Genomic DNA, 18,358 nt, shown 5'->3' on the forward strand with positions numbered 1-18,358 from the left:
TAGAGCGCGTAGAGTGGCAATTAGTAGCCAAAGAGGCTAATGACTTGGTTTAAGGCACGTTAGATGGATGGATGGTTTAGCTAAGGGGCTACTTCAGGTCTACGTCGGATCACTTTCTAACTTGATATTACTACGGAGGTAATGTTCAAAGGTTTTGTGAGTGGATCGAGCATGGGACCCCAGAATTTGTGCACAACAGCATAAACTCATGTATCGATCACATATAAAACAGGAGGCGAGATACACCATCGATTTGCGCGCAGCCCTATACATGGCTTTTATAGCCCCCCCTACTCACAAAACTTATGAAGATAACCTCCTTATAACTCGATATATTTATGCATGACCAATTACATCGACTTAACGAGATAATACTGTAAGACTACTCACACTACCACGCTACAGCGGAGAGACTCCGTCTGCACCGCAACCGCAGCGGACGGCGCTCTAATGCACAGAGCGGACACGACACTACGGAGGTTATGTTCATACCTATGAACACACGTATATAGCCCCCCCCACTCACAAAACTTACCTAAGTTTTGTGAGTGGGGGGGGCTATAAAAGCCACGTATAAGTAGGGCTGCGCGCAAATCGATGGTGTATCTCGCCTCATATTTTATATGTGATCGATACATGAGTTTATGCTGTTGTGCACAAATTCTGGGGTCCCATGCTCGATCCACTCACAAAACTTTTTGAACATTACCTCCAGACAGTACTGGCTGAGACACGAGCCGCGCATCGCGCACCGCCCACACGATCGCCCTCCACCGGTCGTGCACGGCCCGGTATGCTGTGCGTCCGGGGATGTGCGTGCGTGCAGGTTGTAACGGGGTGGAGCTGCGCTGGGCGCGCGAGCGGTGCATATCGGTGGTGTGTGTGACGTTGGAGACTGCAGCGGCTGGGAATTCTGCGTGTCACGAGAAAATAAAAAAATATTTTCGTCGGAGCTGGGTTGGGTGTTCCATCAGCCTTCCATAGGCCAGGGTCCGTCGGTTGCAGATCATCTCACTCACGTCGTTTCATGGCTCCGAAGGCTCGCGCGCTGCGGGTGGCTTCCTGCCGAGTTCCAGTAAGAGACTCGAGCATCTCGAGGAGAAAATATTGTTCATTATGAATCCGATCAAATTAATATCCCCCCACAAAAAAAATCCCTGCGTAAGCTAGCTATCTAGAAGGAAGGAACATGCTTTCAATTCGCTCAATATTAGACAGCCCCCCCCCGTCGTCGTGCGAAGAAGAGAGAAGGAGGGGGGGGCCAAATGCTGCAAAATCCGCTTTTTGGAAACACATACAGTTCGAACAAGTAATAGTAACTACGGCCGCTAAGGAAGCGGTCCGTCGCGCGTCAGGTTTCATAAATCCATAATAGGTCATAAAATAGTTAGAGAGCCAATCGTGTAGAACCACAAACGGCCAAGCTGGCCTCATCGAAGCCCAGCCAGGACGACAAAAGGTCCGATGAAGAGGGGCCCGGGATCACAATTTGGGTCGGCGGTAGTAAAAACACAAACGCAGAATGCCGCCCAAAAATATCAAATATAACTTTTTCGAGGACAGTCTTGTGGTGTGTGGCCCTCCCCCCGAAGCGGTGCTGTGGTTCCCGCTGAATTTTTTGGCCGTCGAATTACGCAAAAAGGCGCTCCAGAGATCAATCGGGAAAGCTTAGGCAAAACAAGTGCAGCGAATCTTCGTTGAATATGCGAGTCAGAGGTCGTCGAGCCCTAGAAATAGAGGTTCTTTTTCCAAGTATGTCAACGACTTTGACAGTCGGAGTCCGCTGGGGACACAGGAGATCAATACCTCGTCTTTGTAGCGGACGAGGGATTGAGTTCCGGGCATTGGGTTGATCATGAACTCGGCAGGCACTGCTGTTGGTTGCATGCGCTCGCTGTTGTCAATATCGCCGTCTGCACGATTGCCCCATGATGTCTGTAGATGCCCGTTAGTCCAAGATTCACAGCCTTCACAGGGTTTACTTACTTCGTTCCATGTCCACAGAGCCTTCAATTTAATGAATCCGTGGAGGAAGCCGAATACGACTGAGACCGGCACATAAATGATATCGGAAGGATGATGGCGAAGTAAGCCTGCCAACTTGACGAGTTTGGTGAATATATACCAAGCGATCACTAGACTCCATCCGGTCCATGCTGAAGCTTGATCCCAATTCTGAGAGGCACAATAAAAGGAGTAGAAGTATAGCGGGTCGGTTATAAGACCTAAAGATGTGAATGTTGCGAAGTATAGTGCGTATATAGTCCACCATTGACTCCTAAATTTGGCGTTAATTGGGGACTCGCAATCACCAACATGATCACTTACCAGTATACCTTCCTCTCGATAAACAACGTTGTGTAGTTGCTTCGCCAATTACTTCTCGCCCATCTCAGACACTGCCTCACAAAGGACCAGTCATTCTCAAGGGTCGTCTCAATCTCGCACTCGTGCTCGTATTGAATCCATGTCTTCCAGTCGTGGTTAACCAGCCATCTCGTCAAGAAATTATCATCATCAGCATTCAGCTGGTATTTCCCCCAACGTTCCTTGCAGAAGCCATCCAAAAATAGCGGATGTTTGAGAATCTCGGTGCGAACAGCGTTGGTCCTGCCAGACATGCACGAAGTACCACCGTCGTAGAAGTGAGAAGCCGAAATCTCAAAGTTGCGTCGATGGATGTAACAAGCCCCTAGCCAATTCCAGGCACTGGTTGCGAGATCCCCGGTGCGAACCCGCTGCACACGCTGGCATACGCCCACAGATCCCATGTCCTCTCTTTCGAACGGCGCCAGAAGCCATGGAAGAATGGTTGATGGCCACGTGACGTCGTCATCTACCAGGACAGTGATGCGAGTGGTGACTCGAGGGATAGCTTCTCGCAGCTGGACTCTCTTGTTGGCGATCTTTGTATCGTAGACCTTGATACGGGGGTCCGCGAAGGAGGCGGCGAACTGGAGGAGACCATGATACTTGCCGAATGTGGTGACGAGGATCAGTTCGTGGGGTTCACAGGCAAGAATGCTGGAGATTGGGCCACTGAGCTCTTCTAGATTGCTCTCTATCGTAGGGATGACTACCGTTACATCTTCCTTGGTGTATGTTGGATTCTGAGGTTTCGGTATTGACCTGTACAAGCAGTGACCGATAATATTAACGATCAGACGTACATATCGATAAGGCCTTGTTTTCTGGTCAATAAACTGAAACGGGAAATAGCAAGACGGCTGATAAATAAACCCATCTCGATCTAGATATCGACTTACCAAAATAGGAAGATATACCATTCCCAGAATGTCAAATTTTTGAGAAATTCGGTCACGTGCATTATATATATTTGGGAGAAGAAGCCCAATTAGAAGAATGCCCACGCCCCGTGGCTGTTTGCCAACAGGGTAGCAGCAGTCGAGGGCCACGGAAACAGTCGATTGGTGATGGTGGATTGGTAGTGAACGTATGGCAGGCTCTTGGATGTCTGAGAGAGTCTGCGGCAGCAGGAGGTTTCAAAACGAGCACGCCTGGGAGAAGAGTTGCACTGTTTGTGGCACTTTTATTGAAAGCTCTGCAATCAAAGCGCGATAAAGAAGGTTCAGAATGATTCAGCAGAACGATTCAGCGAGGTGCAATCCAGAAATTGCTCCTGCTCCTCAGATGGCTCACTCTGCAAGTCGGGATAACGCGGAATCCAAGCTATTTTCCAGCCTGGAATGTGTATTGTGTATTACGCAGTGGCAGGTATACTGATAACTGACGAATACTGACGCTTTCAAGATAACAGAGGACAAGGAAATCGTAGCGACATTGACCATTGACCACAATCAGCATCCATCCAAACGACCGTGTATATTTTTTTTCCGTGTTTGCTGTTTTCTGTTTTTCTGTTTCCAAGGTTGTGACACGAAGAGACTGACTGATATTAGGAAACGCCCCCAAAGTATATTTAACGAGACATCTTCAAAGAAGGAAAAGGGGAAGAAGGAGGGGGGGGGAAGATTGGGGATGAGGCGGGAAGTAGCAAGACTATATAGTAGATGTGGAGGATAGTGGTGGGAGCGCGGGAGTGGGAGTGGGAGGTAAGGAGCGCGTAGTAGTGAAGGGATGTATGTATAGACGGGGGGCAATAACGGCAGAGGGTCACCGAGCCGACGGTAATGGCCGCATAGCATGGCAAGGGCATGGCAAGGCAAAGTTACATGGAGTGGATGAGACGAGACCAGAGGGAAAAAACGACGTGTCATGTCAACTGGTAGCGGCTATGGCTTGAGAGAAAAGAGTAGTTGCTCCATGCGGGTAGACCCAGTAGTGGCAGTAGGACAGTCCCATAGAAGAAAGAATGGCGAATATTCGGAAAATTGGGTATTAATAGAGCCAAGAGGGTAACGGCGATGGGGGGCGAGGGCCTGGGGGGTAGAGGGGTGGAGGGGTGGAGGGGTGGAGGGGTGGAGGGGTGGAGGGGTGGAGGGGTGGAGGGGTGGAGGGGTGGAGGGGTGGAGGGGTGGAGGGGTGGAGGGGTGGAGGGGTGGAGGGGTGGAGGGGTGGAGGGGTGGAGGGGTGGAGGGGTGGAGGGGTGGAGGGGTGGAGGGTGGAGGGGTGGAGGGGTGGAGGGGTGGAGGGGTGGAGGGGTGGAGGGGTGGAGGGGTGGAGGGGTGGAGGGGTGGAGGGGTGGAGGGGTGGAGGGGTGGAGGGGTGGAGGGGTGGAGGGGTGGAGGGTGGAGGGGTGGAGGGGTGGAGGGGTGGAGGGGTGGAGGGGTGGAGGGGTGGAGGGGTGGAGGGGTGGAGGGGTGGAGGGGTGGAGGGGTGGAGGGGTGGAGGGGTGGAGGGGTGGAGGGGTGGAGGGGTGGAGGGGTGGAGGGGTGGAGGGTGGAGGGGTGGAGGGGTGGAGGGGTGGAAGGTGGGGGGGGAAGGGGGATAGCACTGAGGTGGGAGAGCATGGAGACATGGGGGGGTTCAAAGAAGAAGCTTGGGCAAAAGTGGAGAGCTTCAATAAGTGGGGAGAGGTATAAGAGGGAGAGACGAGACGATACTGTGCGACGTTGAGGATGGTGGAGGGGAGGGGCAGTTTGAAGAGCCGTGGGAGGATCACAGATAACACGAAATCAATCGAAACACCAGCAACGCCACAATAGGTCTAGTGGGAGGGGGAGTCGAGGTTGAGTAGTTCCACAGGAATGTGTCGAGAAGGGGTTAAGCTTCTGAACCCCATGGCCAACCCAGAGCAAGCCATAAACAGCCGAATGGGCGGCACTAGCTGGGGGAGGATAAAATGGGACAATTAGGGACAGGGACAATGGAGACAATAGGGACAATGGAGACAATGGAGACAATGGAGACAATGGAGACAATGGAGACAATGGAGACAATGGAGACAATGGAGACAATGGAGACAATGGAGACAATGGAGACAATGGAGACAATGGTGGAGACAATGGAGACAATGGAGACAATGGAGACAATAGAGACAATGGAGACAATAGAGACATTAGAGACAATAGAGACATTGAGACATTAGAGACAATAGAGACATTAGAGACAATAGAGACATTGAGACATTAGAGACAATAGAGACAATAGAGACATTGAGACATTAGAGAAATTAGAGACATTAGAGACATTTTACAAGGAGCAGGAGCAAAGGAATATGCACACAACGCATGCGATATGCAAGTGTGCTGTTGTAATTTTGAAGTACAGTCTAAGTATAACGGGCTGACCAGGGCGAGTCGCTAGGAGCAGGAGACATTAACCAAGGGCTACAGGACATACAATCTGTCCGGTTACTGTAACTGTATGTGTATGTAAATAAAAATGTGGAATAACACAAATACAGTAAGACATAACAGAGAGCGGGTGATACGATCGATGCGAGTTGAATGCGCGTGTGTTGATGTGTGTTGATATGTGTTGATGTGTGTTGATAGAAGTGCCATATGGCCATAGCGAGCAGCATGCAGTGTCTCACCGGCACGTCTTCCAACATCCCTACGGCCTCGTGTACGTCGTATGGGAGGGAAGGAAGGACCGGCGGAATGTCGTGGAGCGAAAGAAAGATGGCGGCGGCTGTCTCGGGGAATGGGCGATTGGCGATGGGTGGATGTGGATGGACGATGCTGGGATCGGGAATGTCGCAAGTAGCCTCGGAGTACCGATTCTCGAGATGATGCACCCCAGGGTACATGGGAAGTACAGCGTGGTGGTAGTGTCGTACTCTGTACCCGCATCCCAGAAGTGGTCACCGAGAGGGACTAGACGACTAGGGAATAGGAAGGGAATAACAGGATAGACAGCACAGGACAAATAATTATCAGAAACTGGACGTGGGACGTGCACGTGCACGTGCACGTGGAGATGGGATGATGAGATGAATGTAAAGCTGCCAAAGCTGCTGAATCTGCTGAAATACATGGGTTCCGCGGACGATCCTGGGGTTGATTTTACAAGTATTAGATAGTACAGGTACTCTACTCTACTCTACTTTCTACTGTGGACTAGTTTACTTACTCCTACCCACACTCTGCTCCAGTCTACCCCATCTCCTCCCTCCAGTAGGTCCACGGCGATCGAGACAAGTCTGTGGCGGTGGTTGGCAGCGGTTCGTAGTGGTTGGCAGTGGTTGGTTGCGTGTTTGGTAGTGGCTTCGTAGTGGCTGGGTAGTGTGGTAGGCGGTTGGCAGCGTTGGTTGGCAGGTTGGCAAGGTGTTGGTTGGCTCTAGACCACACGCGTTGCTTACACGCGCACGGGATCGAGGAGAGGGATCGAGGGCTAATGCCGGACATGACAAGCCGTGCAGTGCAGGTAAAAAAAAAGAAGGGCGGGACGGAGGTGCGTGATCGTGATCGTGATCGTGATCTTGATCGTGATCGTGATCGTGATCGTGATCGTGATCGTGATCGTGATCGTGATCGTGATCGTGATCGTGATTGATCTGTGATCTGTGAGTGACGGTTGGACGGGGAAAGTCGAGCCCGATTCGAAGGGACCAACCGGCGGATATTTGTCTCGGCGGTTGTTTGTTTGGCAGGTTATGTTGGCAGTTGGTCGTGTGGTTTGTGTGAGTGGTATTGTATGATTGTGCTTACTCTGGTGCATTTTTGTGTGTGGGTTTAGTTTAAAGTGGCTTAAAGTGGCTTCTGGGGTGGAGGATTGCATTGCAGTAATTACAGGTCTCTCTAGTGCTTCGAGGGTTTTTGTTTGTCCGCTTGGTGTGCCGCGTGTCTGTGTGTCTCGGCGAGGCGTTCCAGGGCCGACGTCGACGCGTAGATCATTGATATCGGTTGATGACTGATGGATCGTGGATTGATTACCTATAGGACACTCTATGTGTCCTATAGGTAATCAATCCGTCCATCCATCTGCACCATGACATAGCTATCTGAGGCAGATTGTATAAAGTGCTATAGCCCAGTTCTCCACCACTGCTTTTGTATCGGCACTAAAACCACCGCACACTGTACTTAAATGCCTGCACGACATTGGGTTAACTTGCTTTAGATTAACGGCCGCCCCTCCTAATCTCTTGCGCTTACAAGCGCCAATAGCGGATCAACCCACACCCCCCTCCCCTCCTAACCTCTTGCGCTTACAAGCGCCACTAGCGGATCAACCCACACCCCCTTCGCTTTTTTTATCAAATCCCCTTCTTCCCTAGCCAAGCCCCATTTCTCTCACGCCCCTCTCACGCCCATCACACGCTCCTCACAGGCCCCTCACACGCCCCTCTCACTCCCCTCTCACGCCCCTCTCACGCCCCTCACACGCCCCTCACACGCCCCTCACACGTATCCCCATATCTGTCCCAGGTCCGGACCGTCTCCTCCACTCATTCCACTCATTTCCACCCGCTCTACTGCCTTCTCCTCACATGAACGAACGGCCGCTAAGCCTGGAATCTCCAATCGCATCACCCATGGGCCTGCCTATTTAATCCACTCGCCTCCCGCCAGAATCCCAATCCCTCCAAAAATCAAGTTTATTCGCCGTTGTTACACTGCCGTCAGCAGCGAGTCGAGTCGCACACTCACACACACACCAAAGACATATATCTCGCCCCCGCCCCAACTTCAATATACTCCACACAACCAACGACGGCCCTTCGTATGGTTAAATATATATCCACGATTGCCGCCTAAGAAAGAGTTAAGATTAGCCCCGCGAATTGTAAAATGGAAATGGAATGGAACGGAATGCAAACTGTTCAATACGTTGCGCTCCGGCGAGGCAGAGACGCCAATATGCACAAATAGTACGTACACCCCTCCGTCGCGTCGGCCCTCCGTTGGCCCACAATAAGCCCAAGTCTGGCCAAGTCTGGCCAAGCTCCCCCATAGCCACCAAGGTCTCAGTCTAGCTCCATGCAGCCTACATGGGAGCCGCACTCAGCCTCGGGCTGAATATGGATGACGCTGAGATGTGGCATAACAACACCACCACTGCCCCAATCACTACGCAACTCGTACGATCCTTCGCCCATTACACTTGCTGCTTCTCGCTGGTAGCGAGTCCCTTAATTCTTCTCTCGCGCTCCGAGTAATTGAGTGCCCCATGCCTATCCCGCTTCTTCCGTTACAGATGCCCCAGAGCGCGCGACATCTGTCCTCGAGGATCTTGGTGACTCTGATGTGACGTTGTGAAGCCGTTGCCCCAACTGGATCGCCCGATTACCCATAGAGAACAACGAGAAATCCACCCCGCGGCCGGCATGATGAGCTTCTCGCTCGCGGCGGATGGGGCCCGGAGTTCGGCGACGGCGGCATTGCCGGGCTCCAAGTCCCCCGCCCTCACGATCGACGCGATTGCAAAGGCGGGGAAGCCGAATAAGGTTATTCGTAAACTGGGGCGTCCGCGCGAGAAGAGCCTCGTAAAGAATAGTTTGGACTTGGACCGGCCGAGCGTTGACCTGGGGGTCTATTATGCTGCCAGCAGAAGCAGCTATGATGCCGGCTCAGCCTCGCATATCTTGGCGGATTTGACGTGGAATTCGAGTTCGGCGAGGGGCGGCAGGAGGCCGTATCATCATAGGAGTGTGAGCGGCACGAGCCAGTTCTCATCCCGGACGTCGGGGAGTTATAACAGAAATGGCGGTTTCCAGCATCCGTGGCAGCAGACGCCGAGGCCGTACACGCCACTGGGGGCGGCAAACTATCAAGATATCATTGGGGGTGAAATGGAGAGGAATAGGGTGTCGTTCGCAGACGAGGAGCAATTGGGTGTTAGGTCGGGGAGTACATTGTCGAATTACAATGTTGGGGGAACGCTTAACCCCCCCTTACAAGAAGTGACAGTACTTGACGCCAAACCAGGCGAGAGTTTATCACTTACCATCAACACCGACTCCTTATCAACACTACCCCGAGACTCAAACCTTCCTCTATTGAACGCAGACGCTTCTAAATCACCAGAATCGAACCTTGAATCCACAGAAGAAACTTCACCTTCAAGCAGCCGAGAAAGCATGGATCGCATTCGAAACATGCGCGCCGAGGGCGGCATTTTTGAGAAGAAGAAACCCCTCAATGAACTCGACGTCCTTCACGAGGCCCGCCGCCGCTTTGAGGAGAAGGAGGCCATCAAAATCGAGCGTGCCGATCGCGCCCACGTGAGGGCCCTTGAAAAGAAGAACCTCAAGGAGGCTCTCAAGGCAGAGGCCCTCAACCGCAAGGCGGCCAGCGAGGCCGCCGACCACGAGAAGTACGGAGGTGACAACTTTGAATCTCCAATGACTATGGAAGATTTCCTCAACGCCAACTATGAGGAAATCCGCGGTGCCGAGGCCCGCCACAAGAAGCGTGCAAAGCGCGCTATCCCCAGGGACAGCGCGGCCTATGTTGCAAAGCATAAAGCTCACAATGCCTGGATGACCTTCATGATCTGGTTCCGCACCAGACTCCTGAAGATCAGCAGGAAGTTTTAGGCTGCTCACGTCATCTTCGCTGAGTTCATGATGGCTGCTCTGTACGACGAAAGGCCATGGCAAGGTCAAATCACTCAGATCGAGAACTCTACATGTTCAGCACCTTGATTCTTCAAAATGCTTTTTCAAATTCACTGCGAGATCAACATGGCTTTTCCACACACTTCAGCACCAGTTCGTCAAAGTTCAACAACTTCCAGCCACTCAGTTCATCACTCAGCTTCCACTTCTTCATGCACATACACCTCTTCTTTCCGCCACCAAGCCAAAAAAGGAAAACGCACAAGACTTCGCCTTCACTACCGGCATAAACACGAATCTCACGACTCTCTTTTTTTTCTTCAACTTCTCTTCATCCTCCGCATCATCGGCATTCACGGCATTCATCCCAGAGAAATGGTCTCGGGAGTTTTTTTTTCAAACCCACTCGCCGGCATTTACGGGCGGGTTTTCGGCATCGGCAAATTTCACGGCGCTTGGCAAGTGGGGGGGCCTGCAGGATGGGAATAGGGATCGGGGGGGGTTACTTCACGGTGTTCTTGTGGCCTTGTTTTTTTTACTACTTAAGGGGAGGGATGGGTAGAGGGGAAGGAAGGGCTGTAGATGATGGGCTGGATGGTTGTTGACGATTTGCTGGTTTGCTTTTTTGCCACGTCGAGTTTCTGTATCTGGCCCTGGGTCGAGGGGTTGGATTCTTTTGTCAATAACGGAACGTGCTAGCTGAAGCGAATATACAGTTCTGAAATTACTTTGCCTGCCCAATTCGTAAGTATGAGCGTAGAGATAAGATTTATAGGCGGCTGCGGCGGCGGCGGTGTCGGCGGCAAAGGCGTCACGTACGTATATAGCCCGGACGGCAATAGTGAATTTTGCTCAATATTTACATATTTACAATAATTTATTTGCGTGTCGTTTGTGGGCGATGTGACGCCCTAATCTAGGGCGCATGATATGCCTAGTCGTACGTACATACGGGGGTGTAGTTTATATGATAATCGCTGCGGGTGCTACCTTTTATGGGATAACGACTAGACTGTCTATTAGTTTCACTCTAGGTCCATACGAGTGTTTCATAGGCACAAGTTCCGGAGAGGTGAAAACAATTTTGTGGCATCGGGGGTTGTTCATTTGATAACTAAGAAAGCGGGATTATTTAAAAGCAGCATGTTAGTATTATTCTGTAAAATCTATAGGCCTGAGGAATGTTCTGTGGAGTACTTCGCATTGTTGCCTAGTCCTTTTTGTTTTGTAGGAATTCTTTATTTAAACGGCAGGAATAAATACAGAACTTTATACAAATATTTACCTACAAAACCACCATTTAGGCAACCCTCTGTGAAATTACTTCAAACTCTATTCTGCATTGACAGTGAATCTAAAGAGGACAAAGTCATATATTCGCGGTCCCCTATATTTTTAAAACGTTGGTGGATATTTGATTGGCCCACGTTCATTTGCGAGAGTTGACTCTGAAGCAACGCCAAGAATCGAACGCCGGTGCCAAATTAGGCCTAGTGCATATTGTCAGCCTCAACTCTTCGCCTGTCGCCTTTTTCCATCGAGACCACCTCCTGGGCGACCAAGATCACCATCAACACCGACCCAAACAACATCACCATCGTGGAATCGCGCGCTCGTCACCGTGCATTCCTAGTCGCTGAACCTCCTTCGAAGGAAGAAGGCTCCCATACTCTTCTTCCACGAAAACCCCGGCGCGCCACAACCCCGAGATCACGGCTACCTAAAAGGCGAGGCGGACTCAAGAGGCCCTCGGCCTGGGTTGCCGCTCGCGACCATCGCGACTGCGCCGTCTGCGCATTGAGCGCGTTCAGATTAACTCTCGAGAGTCGATAGACTGTTTGCACTCACTCATACAGAGCGGAGATCGCGACTCGCCTTAGTTTCACGGTCGACCTCATCTGCAGATCAGATTGCCACTTGGATTTTCGTCAACAACGCGACAACTACTTCACAATGGCGAACCTACACTTTGCGCACTCGGATGCGCCGTTGCGCACGATCCAGGAGATACAGTTTGGCCTGTTGTCCCCGGAAGAGATAAAGAACATGAGCGTGGCTCACATCCTGTACCCCGAGACGATGGACGAAGGCAAGATGAAGCCACGCGACCAAGGACTCAACGACCCGCGCCTCGGCTCCATCGACAGAGGCTTCAAATGTGCGACCTGCGATGCAGGCATGGCAGAGTGCCCTGGCCATTTCGGACACATCGAACTGGCCAAGCCAGTCTACCACCCCGGTTTCCTGAAGAAGATCAAGAAGCTCCTCGAGATCGCCTGCCACAACTGCGGCAAGATTTTACTTGACAGAGTTAGTTATCCCGCACGGGATGGCATCTTCTTGTAATTGCGTGCTGACATAAGTGATTTTCCCCAGAGTAACCCACAGTTCAAAGCTGCCGTCTCGATGCGCGATCCCAAGCGCAGGTTCGAAGCCATCTGGCGTCTGTGCAAGCCAAAGATGATCTGCGATGCCGATATTTCGGTCGATGACGACGAGTTTGCTGCGGATCCCAAGGCAGCTGCGAAGAGGCCTAGCCACGGCGGTTGCGGAAACACACAACCCGAAGTCCGACAGACGGCGTTGCAGTTGTGGGGAACGTGGAAGGTTCCAAAGGACGAGGATAACGAGAACGGACAGCCGGAGAAGAAGCTGATCACACCAGAAATGGCGTTGCAGGTATTCCGTACTATCTCCACTGACGACATCTACGACCTAGGCCTCAACAGCGACTACGCAAGGCCGGAGTGGATGATCATCACAGTGCTTCCCGTCCCACCACCACCTGTCAGGCCGAGTATTTCAATGGACGGAACTGGCCAGGGAATGCGTGGAGAGGACGATCTGACATACAAACTGGCAGAAATCATTCGCGCAAACGGAAATGTCCGTCAAGCTCAATCCGAGGGCTCCCCTGCTCACGTTGCGCTGGAGTTCGAGTCTCTCCTCCAGTACCACGTTGCTACATACATGGACAACGATATTGCTGGTCAGCCGCAGTCGCTGCAGAAGTCTGGACGTCCCGTGAAGTCCATTCGTGCCCGTCTAAAGGGAAAGGAGGGTCGTCTCCGTTCTAACTTGATGGGAAAGCGTGTCGATTTCTCGGCCCGTACTGTCATTACAGGTGATCCCAACTTGGAGCTTGACGAAGTTGGTGTTCCCCGCAGTATCGCCAGAATCTTGACGTACCCTGAGACGGTTACGCCCTACAACATTGGCAAGTTGCACCAGCTTGTCCAGAACGGTCCTAACGATCACCCTGGTGCCAAGTACATCATCCGCAATGATGGCAGCCGTATCGATCTGCGCCACCACAAGCGCGCGGGAGCTATCTCCCTGGAGTACGGCAACAAGGTCGAGAGACACATCGTCGATGGCGATTTCATCATTTTCAATCGTCAACCCTCGCTGCACAAGGAGTCCATGATGGGCCACAGAGTCCGCGTTATGCCCTATTCGACTTTCCGTCTTAATTTGTCTGTTACATCGCCTTACAACGCCGATTTCGATGGTGATGAGATGAACTTGCACGTTCCCCAGACCGAAGAGACGCGTGCGGAGGTCAACCAACTCTGCATGGTGCCACTGAATATTGTGTCCCCGCAGCGAAACGGACCCCTCATGGGTATTGTTCAGGATACTTTGGCTGGTGTTTACAAGCTTACACGTCGTGATGTCTTCTTGACCAAGGAGACAATGATGAATGTGCTGTTGTGGGTCCCTAGCTGGGATGGAGTTATTCCCCAACCGGCCATTATCAAGCCTCGTCCAAGATGGACTGGCAAGCAGCTGATCAGCATGATTATCCCCAAGGAGGTTAATCTGCACACTGCGAATGATAACCGCGAGGACGCTCCGCTGAAAGATGATGGTCTTCTCATCTCTGAGGGAGAGCTTTTGTTTGGGCTGATCACGAAGAAGGTCGTTGGAGCTACGAGTGGCGGTGTTGTCCACATCATTTTCAATGAGCTCGGGTGGCTTGAGGCTCGCAACTTCTTCACTGGCTGCCAGACCGTGGTCAACTATTGGCTCTACCACAACGGTTTCAGCATTGGTATTGGAGACACAATCCCAGATAAGGCGACCATTGACAAGATCGAGGGTGCTGTCAAAGAGCAGAAGGATATCGTTGATGGGTTGGTTCTCGAAGCCACTACAAACAAGCTCGAGTCTCTTCCCGGTATGAACGTTCGTGAGACTTTCGAGTCGCTCGTCTCAAAGGCACTGAATACGGCTCGTGATAAGGCTGGTACACGTACCGAGCAGTCTCTCAAGGACATCAACAATGCAGTTATCATGGCCCGATCTGGATCCAAGGGTTCCACTATCAATATCTCCCAGATGACTGCCCTTGTCGGACAGCAGTCCGTAGAGGGTAAGCGTATTCCCTTCGGATTCAAGTACCGCACTCTGCCGCATTTCACAAAGGATGATTACTCTCCCGAGTCTCGTGGCTTCGTTGAGAACTCGTACCTGAGAGGTCTCACACCATCCGAGTTCTTCTTCCACGCCATGGCTGGTCGTGAGGGTCTCATTGATACTGCTGTCAAGACTGCCGAAACTGGTTACATCCAGCGTCGTCTCGTCAAGGCTTTGGAAGATGTTATGGTCAAGTATGACGGAACCGTTAGGAACTCCCTTGGCGACATTGTCCAGTTCATCTACGGAGAGGATGGTTTGGATGCCGTTTACATTGAGAAGCAGAGAGTTGACTCGATCAACATGTCTGACTCGGCGTTCGAGGAGAGGTACCGCCACGACGTCATGGACCAGGCCAACCCCCTTCCTGCGGACATGCTTGAGCACGCTAGCGAACTCATGAGCGATGTCAAGGTGCAGCATCTTCTTGATGCCGAGTGGGAGCAGCTGAAGGTTGACCGCAAGATGCTTCGTGAGGTCAACTTCAAGAAGAAGGACGATGAGTCGATGCAACTGCCGCTGAACGTTGTCCGCATTCTCGACAGCGCCAAGCGCCTCTTCAAGCTTGATGACTCGCAACGTAGCGACCTTCACCCAAAGCATGTCATTGAATCTGTCCGAAACTTGCTCGACAAGATGATGATTGTCCGCGGTGAGGACAGCTTGTCGATCGAGGCCCAGAAGAACGCGACGCTCCTCATTAAGGCTCAGCTCCGCCAGCGCCTGGCCTTCAAGCGTGTGGCTATCCACCAGAAGCTCAGCAAGCTCGCATTCGACAAGGCTATCGGTGAGCTGGAGTCGCGCTTTACGCACGCTCTGGTCAACCCCGGCGAGATGGTCGGTATTCTTGCCGCCCAGTCTATTGGTGAGCCTGCCACACAGATGACGCTCAACACTTTCCATTTTGCTGGTGTGTCGTCCAAGAACGTCACCCTTGGTGTGCCGCGTCTGAAGGAAATTCTTAATATTGCGACCAACATCAAGACACCATCCATGGTTGTGTACCAGGAGGGAGACAACCCCAGCCAAGAAACCGCCAAGCTTCTTAGAAGTGCGGTTGAGCATACCAACCTGCGCTCTGTCACTGCGGCGACGGAGATCTACTATGATCCAGACCCAGAGAACACAACCATTGAGCAAGATCAAGACATGGTTGACTCGCATTACATGGTTCCTGATGAGAACTCCGAGTCCCACGACAGCCTGTCGAGATGGCTCCTACGTATCATTCTGGATCGCCAGAAGATGCTTGATAAGGGCCTCAACGTTGATGATGTTGCCGTTAGGATCAAGGAGGAGTATCCAAAGGATCTCAATGTGATCTTCTCTGATAACAACGCCGAAGAGCTAGTCATTCGTTGCCGAATGATCACTCGCATGGAGGGCAAGTACGAGGACGGTGATAACTCGGAGCAAGATGTCAGCTTGAAGAAGCTTGAGAACCACGTTCTGGACAGCCTCACCCTTCGTGGTGTTCCTGGCATCGACCGAGCTTTCTTGAACAAGGAAACCAAGCTCGTCGAGACTGAAGATGGAGCATTGATTGCCAGCAAAGACGATCCAAAGTGCCAGGAATGGTATCTTGACACCAGTGGAACTGCACTTGCTGCCGTTCTGTCCGTGCCCGGTGTTGACACTACTCGCACATACTCCAATCACTTCGTCCAGATTCTGGAAGTCTTCGGTATTGAGGCTGTTCGTTCCGCCTTGATGCGTGAATTAACCCAGGTGTTGGCTTTCGATGGTTCGTACGTCAACCATCGCCATTTGGCTCTCCTGGTTGATGTCATGACTTCGCGTGGTCATCTCATGGCCATTACTCGTCACGGTATCAATCGTGCAGATACTGGTGCCCTGATGAGATGTTCCTTCGAAGAGACTGTGGAAATTCTTCTTGAAGCTGCTGCCGTTGGTGAGCTTGATGATTGCCGTGGTGTTTCCGAGAACGTTATTCTTGGCCAGTTGGCTCCTCTTGGCACAGGTGAGATGGAGCTCATGCTTGACCCTAAGATGCTCGAGACTGTCGTCTCCGACAACGGCAGGATGGGTCTCATGTCTGGCCTTCCCGTCAAGGGCGGCTACGAGGGTGCCGCCACTCCGTATGGCAGCGATTCCCCAATGGCAGACAGCGGGTACATCGGAACTCCAGATTACGCTGCTGGATTCTCTCCAATCAGCAGTGGTGGAAGCGAGAGCCCAAGCGGCTTTGGTGGTCTTACAGAGTACGGCGGTATTACTCCAGGCTATGCCGCAGCTTCTCCATACAGCGGCGCTCGCAGCCCAGGCGGCTACTCCCCAACCTCGCCATTCGGCGTCAGCTCTCCTGGGTTCAGCCCCACCTCGCCACGCGGATACTCGCCGACTTCTCCAGCTATGGGCATGACCTCTCCTGGCTTCGCGCCAACCTCCCCGTCATTCTCGCCTCAGAGTCCGGCTTTCACTCCCACTTCTCCAATGTACAGCCCAACCTCGCCATCGGGTATGCAGCACTACTCCCCAACCTCGCCATCCTTCTCTCCCACCTCGCCCAGCTACAGCCCCTCGTCGCCGCAGTTCTCGCCTGCTAGCCCTCTTTACTCTCCTACGTCGCCTGTTTTCGGTGGCGGCAAGAGCAAGACTAGTCCTATGAGCCCCAACCAAACTAGCCCGACGAGCCCGGTGTACAGCCCTACGAGCCCAACCTGGAGCCCGACAAGCCCGAGGTACAGCCCGACTAGTCCAGCGGCCTTCTCGCCAACCAGCCCGCAGTACAGTCCTACGTAAGTCACACTTCCAGCCGCGTGAAAAAGTACAGAAACTGACAGTCATTAGATCCCCTACCTCACCTAAGCAAGACTGAACGGCGATTCGCGATTCTTGGTCTGCTTTGTACCATAAACTCATACGCCAAAAGAAAGAACAATGGGCTTCGCGATACCTGGTTTCGCCCTGTCCATTTCCCGCGTCGCGATCTTGCTTTCTTCGTTTTTTGCTATTTTGTTGTATTTTGCGCGTTTTCGGAAGAAAAACGGGGGCGTTAAGTGCGGGTTGCATCTGCGTCTTGCTGTTGTTTATTTATTGAAAGGAAGCGTGGGTGCAGCGCGATTAGTGAGAGGGCGGAGACAAGACGAGATGAGATAAATTGCTTTCAATAGATGGCTGTGCATGCATTCGCGGCGGAGGAAAAATTGAGATGCGGCGATGGGCCTCAGTGGAGTGGTTTGGTAGCCTCTTTCGATTACTTGCTTTGGTGGAGAGCGCGAGAGGGGCTGGCTTGTTTGTGTAGCTGTGTATAATCTAGAGTGCGTATCTGGGGCCTACGGGGGGAGTTAGTTCGTGGTCCATCACTGGACATGGCGGATGGAGCGGCGGAGGTCGACAGATTCCATAGCATATGAGTCCAATGAGGTGAATATAATCACTTCGATGTGCTCACCGTGAACGTGACTTGTTTGTTGGGCCCTTCCCTGTATTCGGCCAATAAGTAGGCTGTTCCTGGTGTTGAGGTAAACAAAATTGGGAATCGAGTAACCCTGACGCTTGTGCCTCCATCGCTATCACCAAGATTACATATACAACACCGAATTAAAAGCTAAGTCTCATGGGAAAGTAGTAAGAACTTGTTTAACTGCATTTATTCTATCATAAAATCTACCTAACAAACCGGACCACTCAATCGCTGTCCAAAACAATAACCTCTGCCTCCACCTCCCCAATACTCTCAAAGCCGAGCTCATCACCAGCCTGGACACCAGTGACAAACGCACCATCCCCCTCTCCCAAACAGAGTCTTCTCGGCCATCCCACCTAATCTTCGACCTCCCCTCATTCGTCATCGGAATGAAAGTACATATGAAACTGACATCACGTGACATAAAGTTAATATGAAAATTCTCATCTGGAAAAATGCGAATATTGACCTCCTTAAAAGCGTATCCCGTCCCCTACACAAGTAAGTTCAATGCGAAGAGTGGAATTATAAAATTTAACAAAAATAATTTACATTATGGTATAGCAGCCTCGATCTCCATC

The 18,358-nt window shown here is 51.8% G+C and overlaps 6 protein-coding genes across 6 annotated transcripts; 3 read left to right on the forward strand and 3 right to left on the reverse strand.

The window, feature by feature from the left end:
• Positions 1-686: 686 nt before the first annotated feature.
• On the reverse strand, positions 687-1,092 carry VC83_03232 (uncharacterized protein; the record flags this gene model as incomplete). The annotated part of the gene is made up of 2 exons (XM_024466880.1): positions 687-913; positions 1,020-1,092. The coding sequence occupies 2 exons, from the start codon at positions 1,090-1,092 to the stop codon at positions 687-689; spliced, it is 300 nt and encodes a 99-aa protein (XP_024325932.1).
• Positions 1,093-1,123: 31 nt separating this feature from the next.
• Positions 1,124-4,078, reverse strand: VC83_03233 (uncharacterized protein). The gene is made up of 4 exons (XM_024466881.1): positions 3,267-4,078; positions 2,329-3,183; positions 1,987-2,278; positions 1,124-1,935 (listed from the first exon to the last, which is right to left on the reverse strand). Exons 1-4 carry the CDS (start codon positions 3,326-3,328, stop codon positions 1,711-1,713), a joined length of 1,434 nt encoding a protein of 477 aa, XP_024325931.1. The 5' UTR covers positions 3,329-4,078; the 3' UTR covers positions 1,124-1,710.
• Positions 4,079-4,333: 255 nt separating this feature from the next.
• Positions 4,334-5,553, forward strand: VC83_03234 (uncharacterized protein; the record flags this gene model as incomplete). Its single annotated transcript, XM_024466882.1, has 2 exons — positions 4,334-4,356; positions 5,283-5,553. 2 exons carry the CDS (start codon positions 4,334-4,336, stop codon positions 5,551-5,553), a joined length of 294 nt encoding a protein of 97 aa, XP_024325930.1.
• A 968-nt stretch (positions 5,554-6,521) lies between these two features.
• On the reverse strand, positions 6,522-7,086 carry VC83_03235 (uncharacterized protein; the record flags this gene model as incomplete). Its single annotated transcript, XM_024466883.1, has 2 exons — positions 6,522-6,922; positions 7,077-7,086. 2 exons carry the CDS (start codon positions 7,084-7,086, stop codon positions 6,522-6,524), a joined length of 411 nt encoding a protein of 136 aa, XP_024325890.1.
• Positions 7,087-8,695: 1,609 nt separating this feature from the next.
• Positions 8,696-9,907, forward strand: VC83_03236 (uncharacterized protein; the record flags this gene model as incomplete). Its single annotated transcript, XM_024466884.1, has 1 exon — positions 8,696-9,907. The coding sequence occupies one exon, from the start codon at positions 8,696-8,698 to the stop codon at positions 9,905-9,907; it is 1,212 nt and encodes a 403-aa protein (XP_024325929.1).
• Positions 9,908-11,175: 1,268 nt separating this feature from the next.
• On the forward strand, positions 11,176-17,923 carry RPB1 (DNA-directed RNA polymerase II subunit rpb1). The gene is made up of 3 exons (XM_024466885.1): positions 11,176-12,238; positions 12,305-17,106; positions 17,159-17,923. Exons 1-3 carry the CDS (start codon positions 11,882-11,884, stop codon positions 17,184-17,186), a joined length of 5,187 nt encoding a protein of 1,728 aa, XP_024325889.1. The 5' UTR covers positions 11,176-11,881; the 3' UTR covers positions 17,187-17,923.
• The last annotated feature ends 435 nt before the right edge of the window (positions 17,924-18,358 follow it).

This window comes from Pseudogymnoascus destructans (assembly GCF_001641265.1).
Source record: "Pseudogymnoascus destructans isolate 20631-21 unplaced genomic scaffold scaffold_6, whole genome shotgun sequence".
NCBI lineage: Eukaryota > Fungi > Ascomycota > Leotiomycetes > Thelebolales > Thelebolaceae > Pseudogymnoascus > Pseudogymnoascus destructans.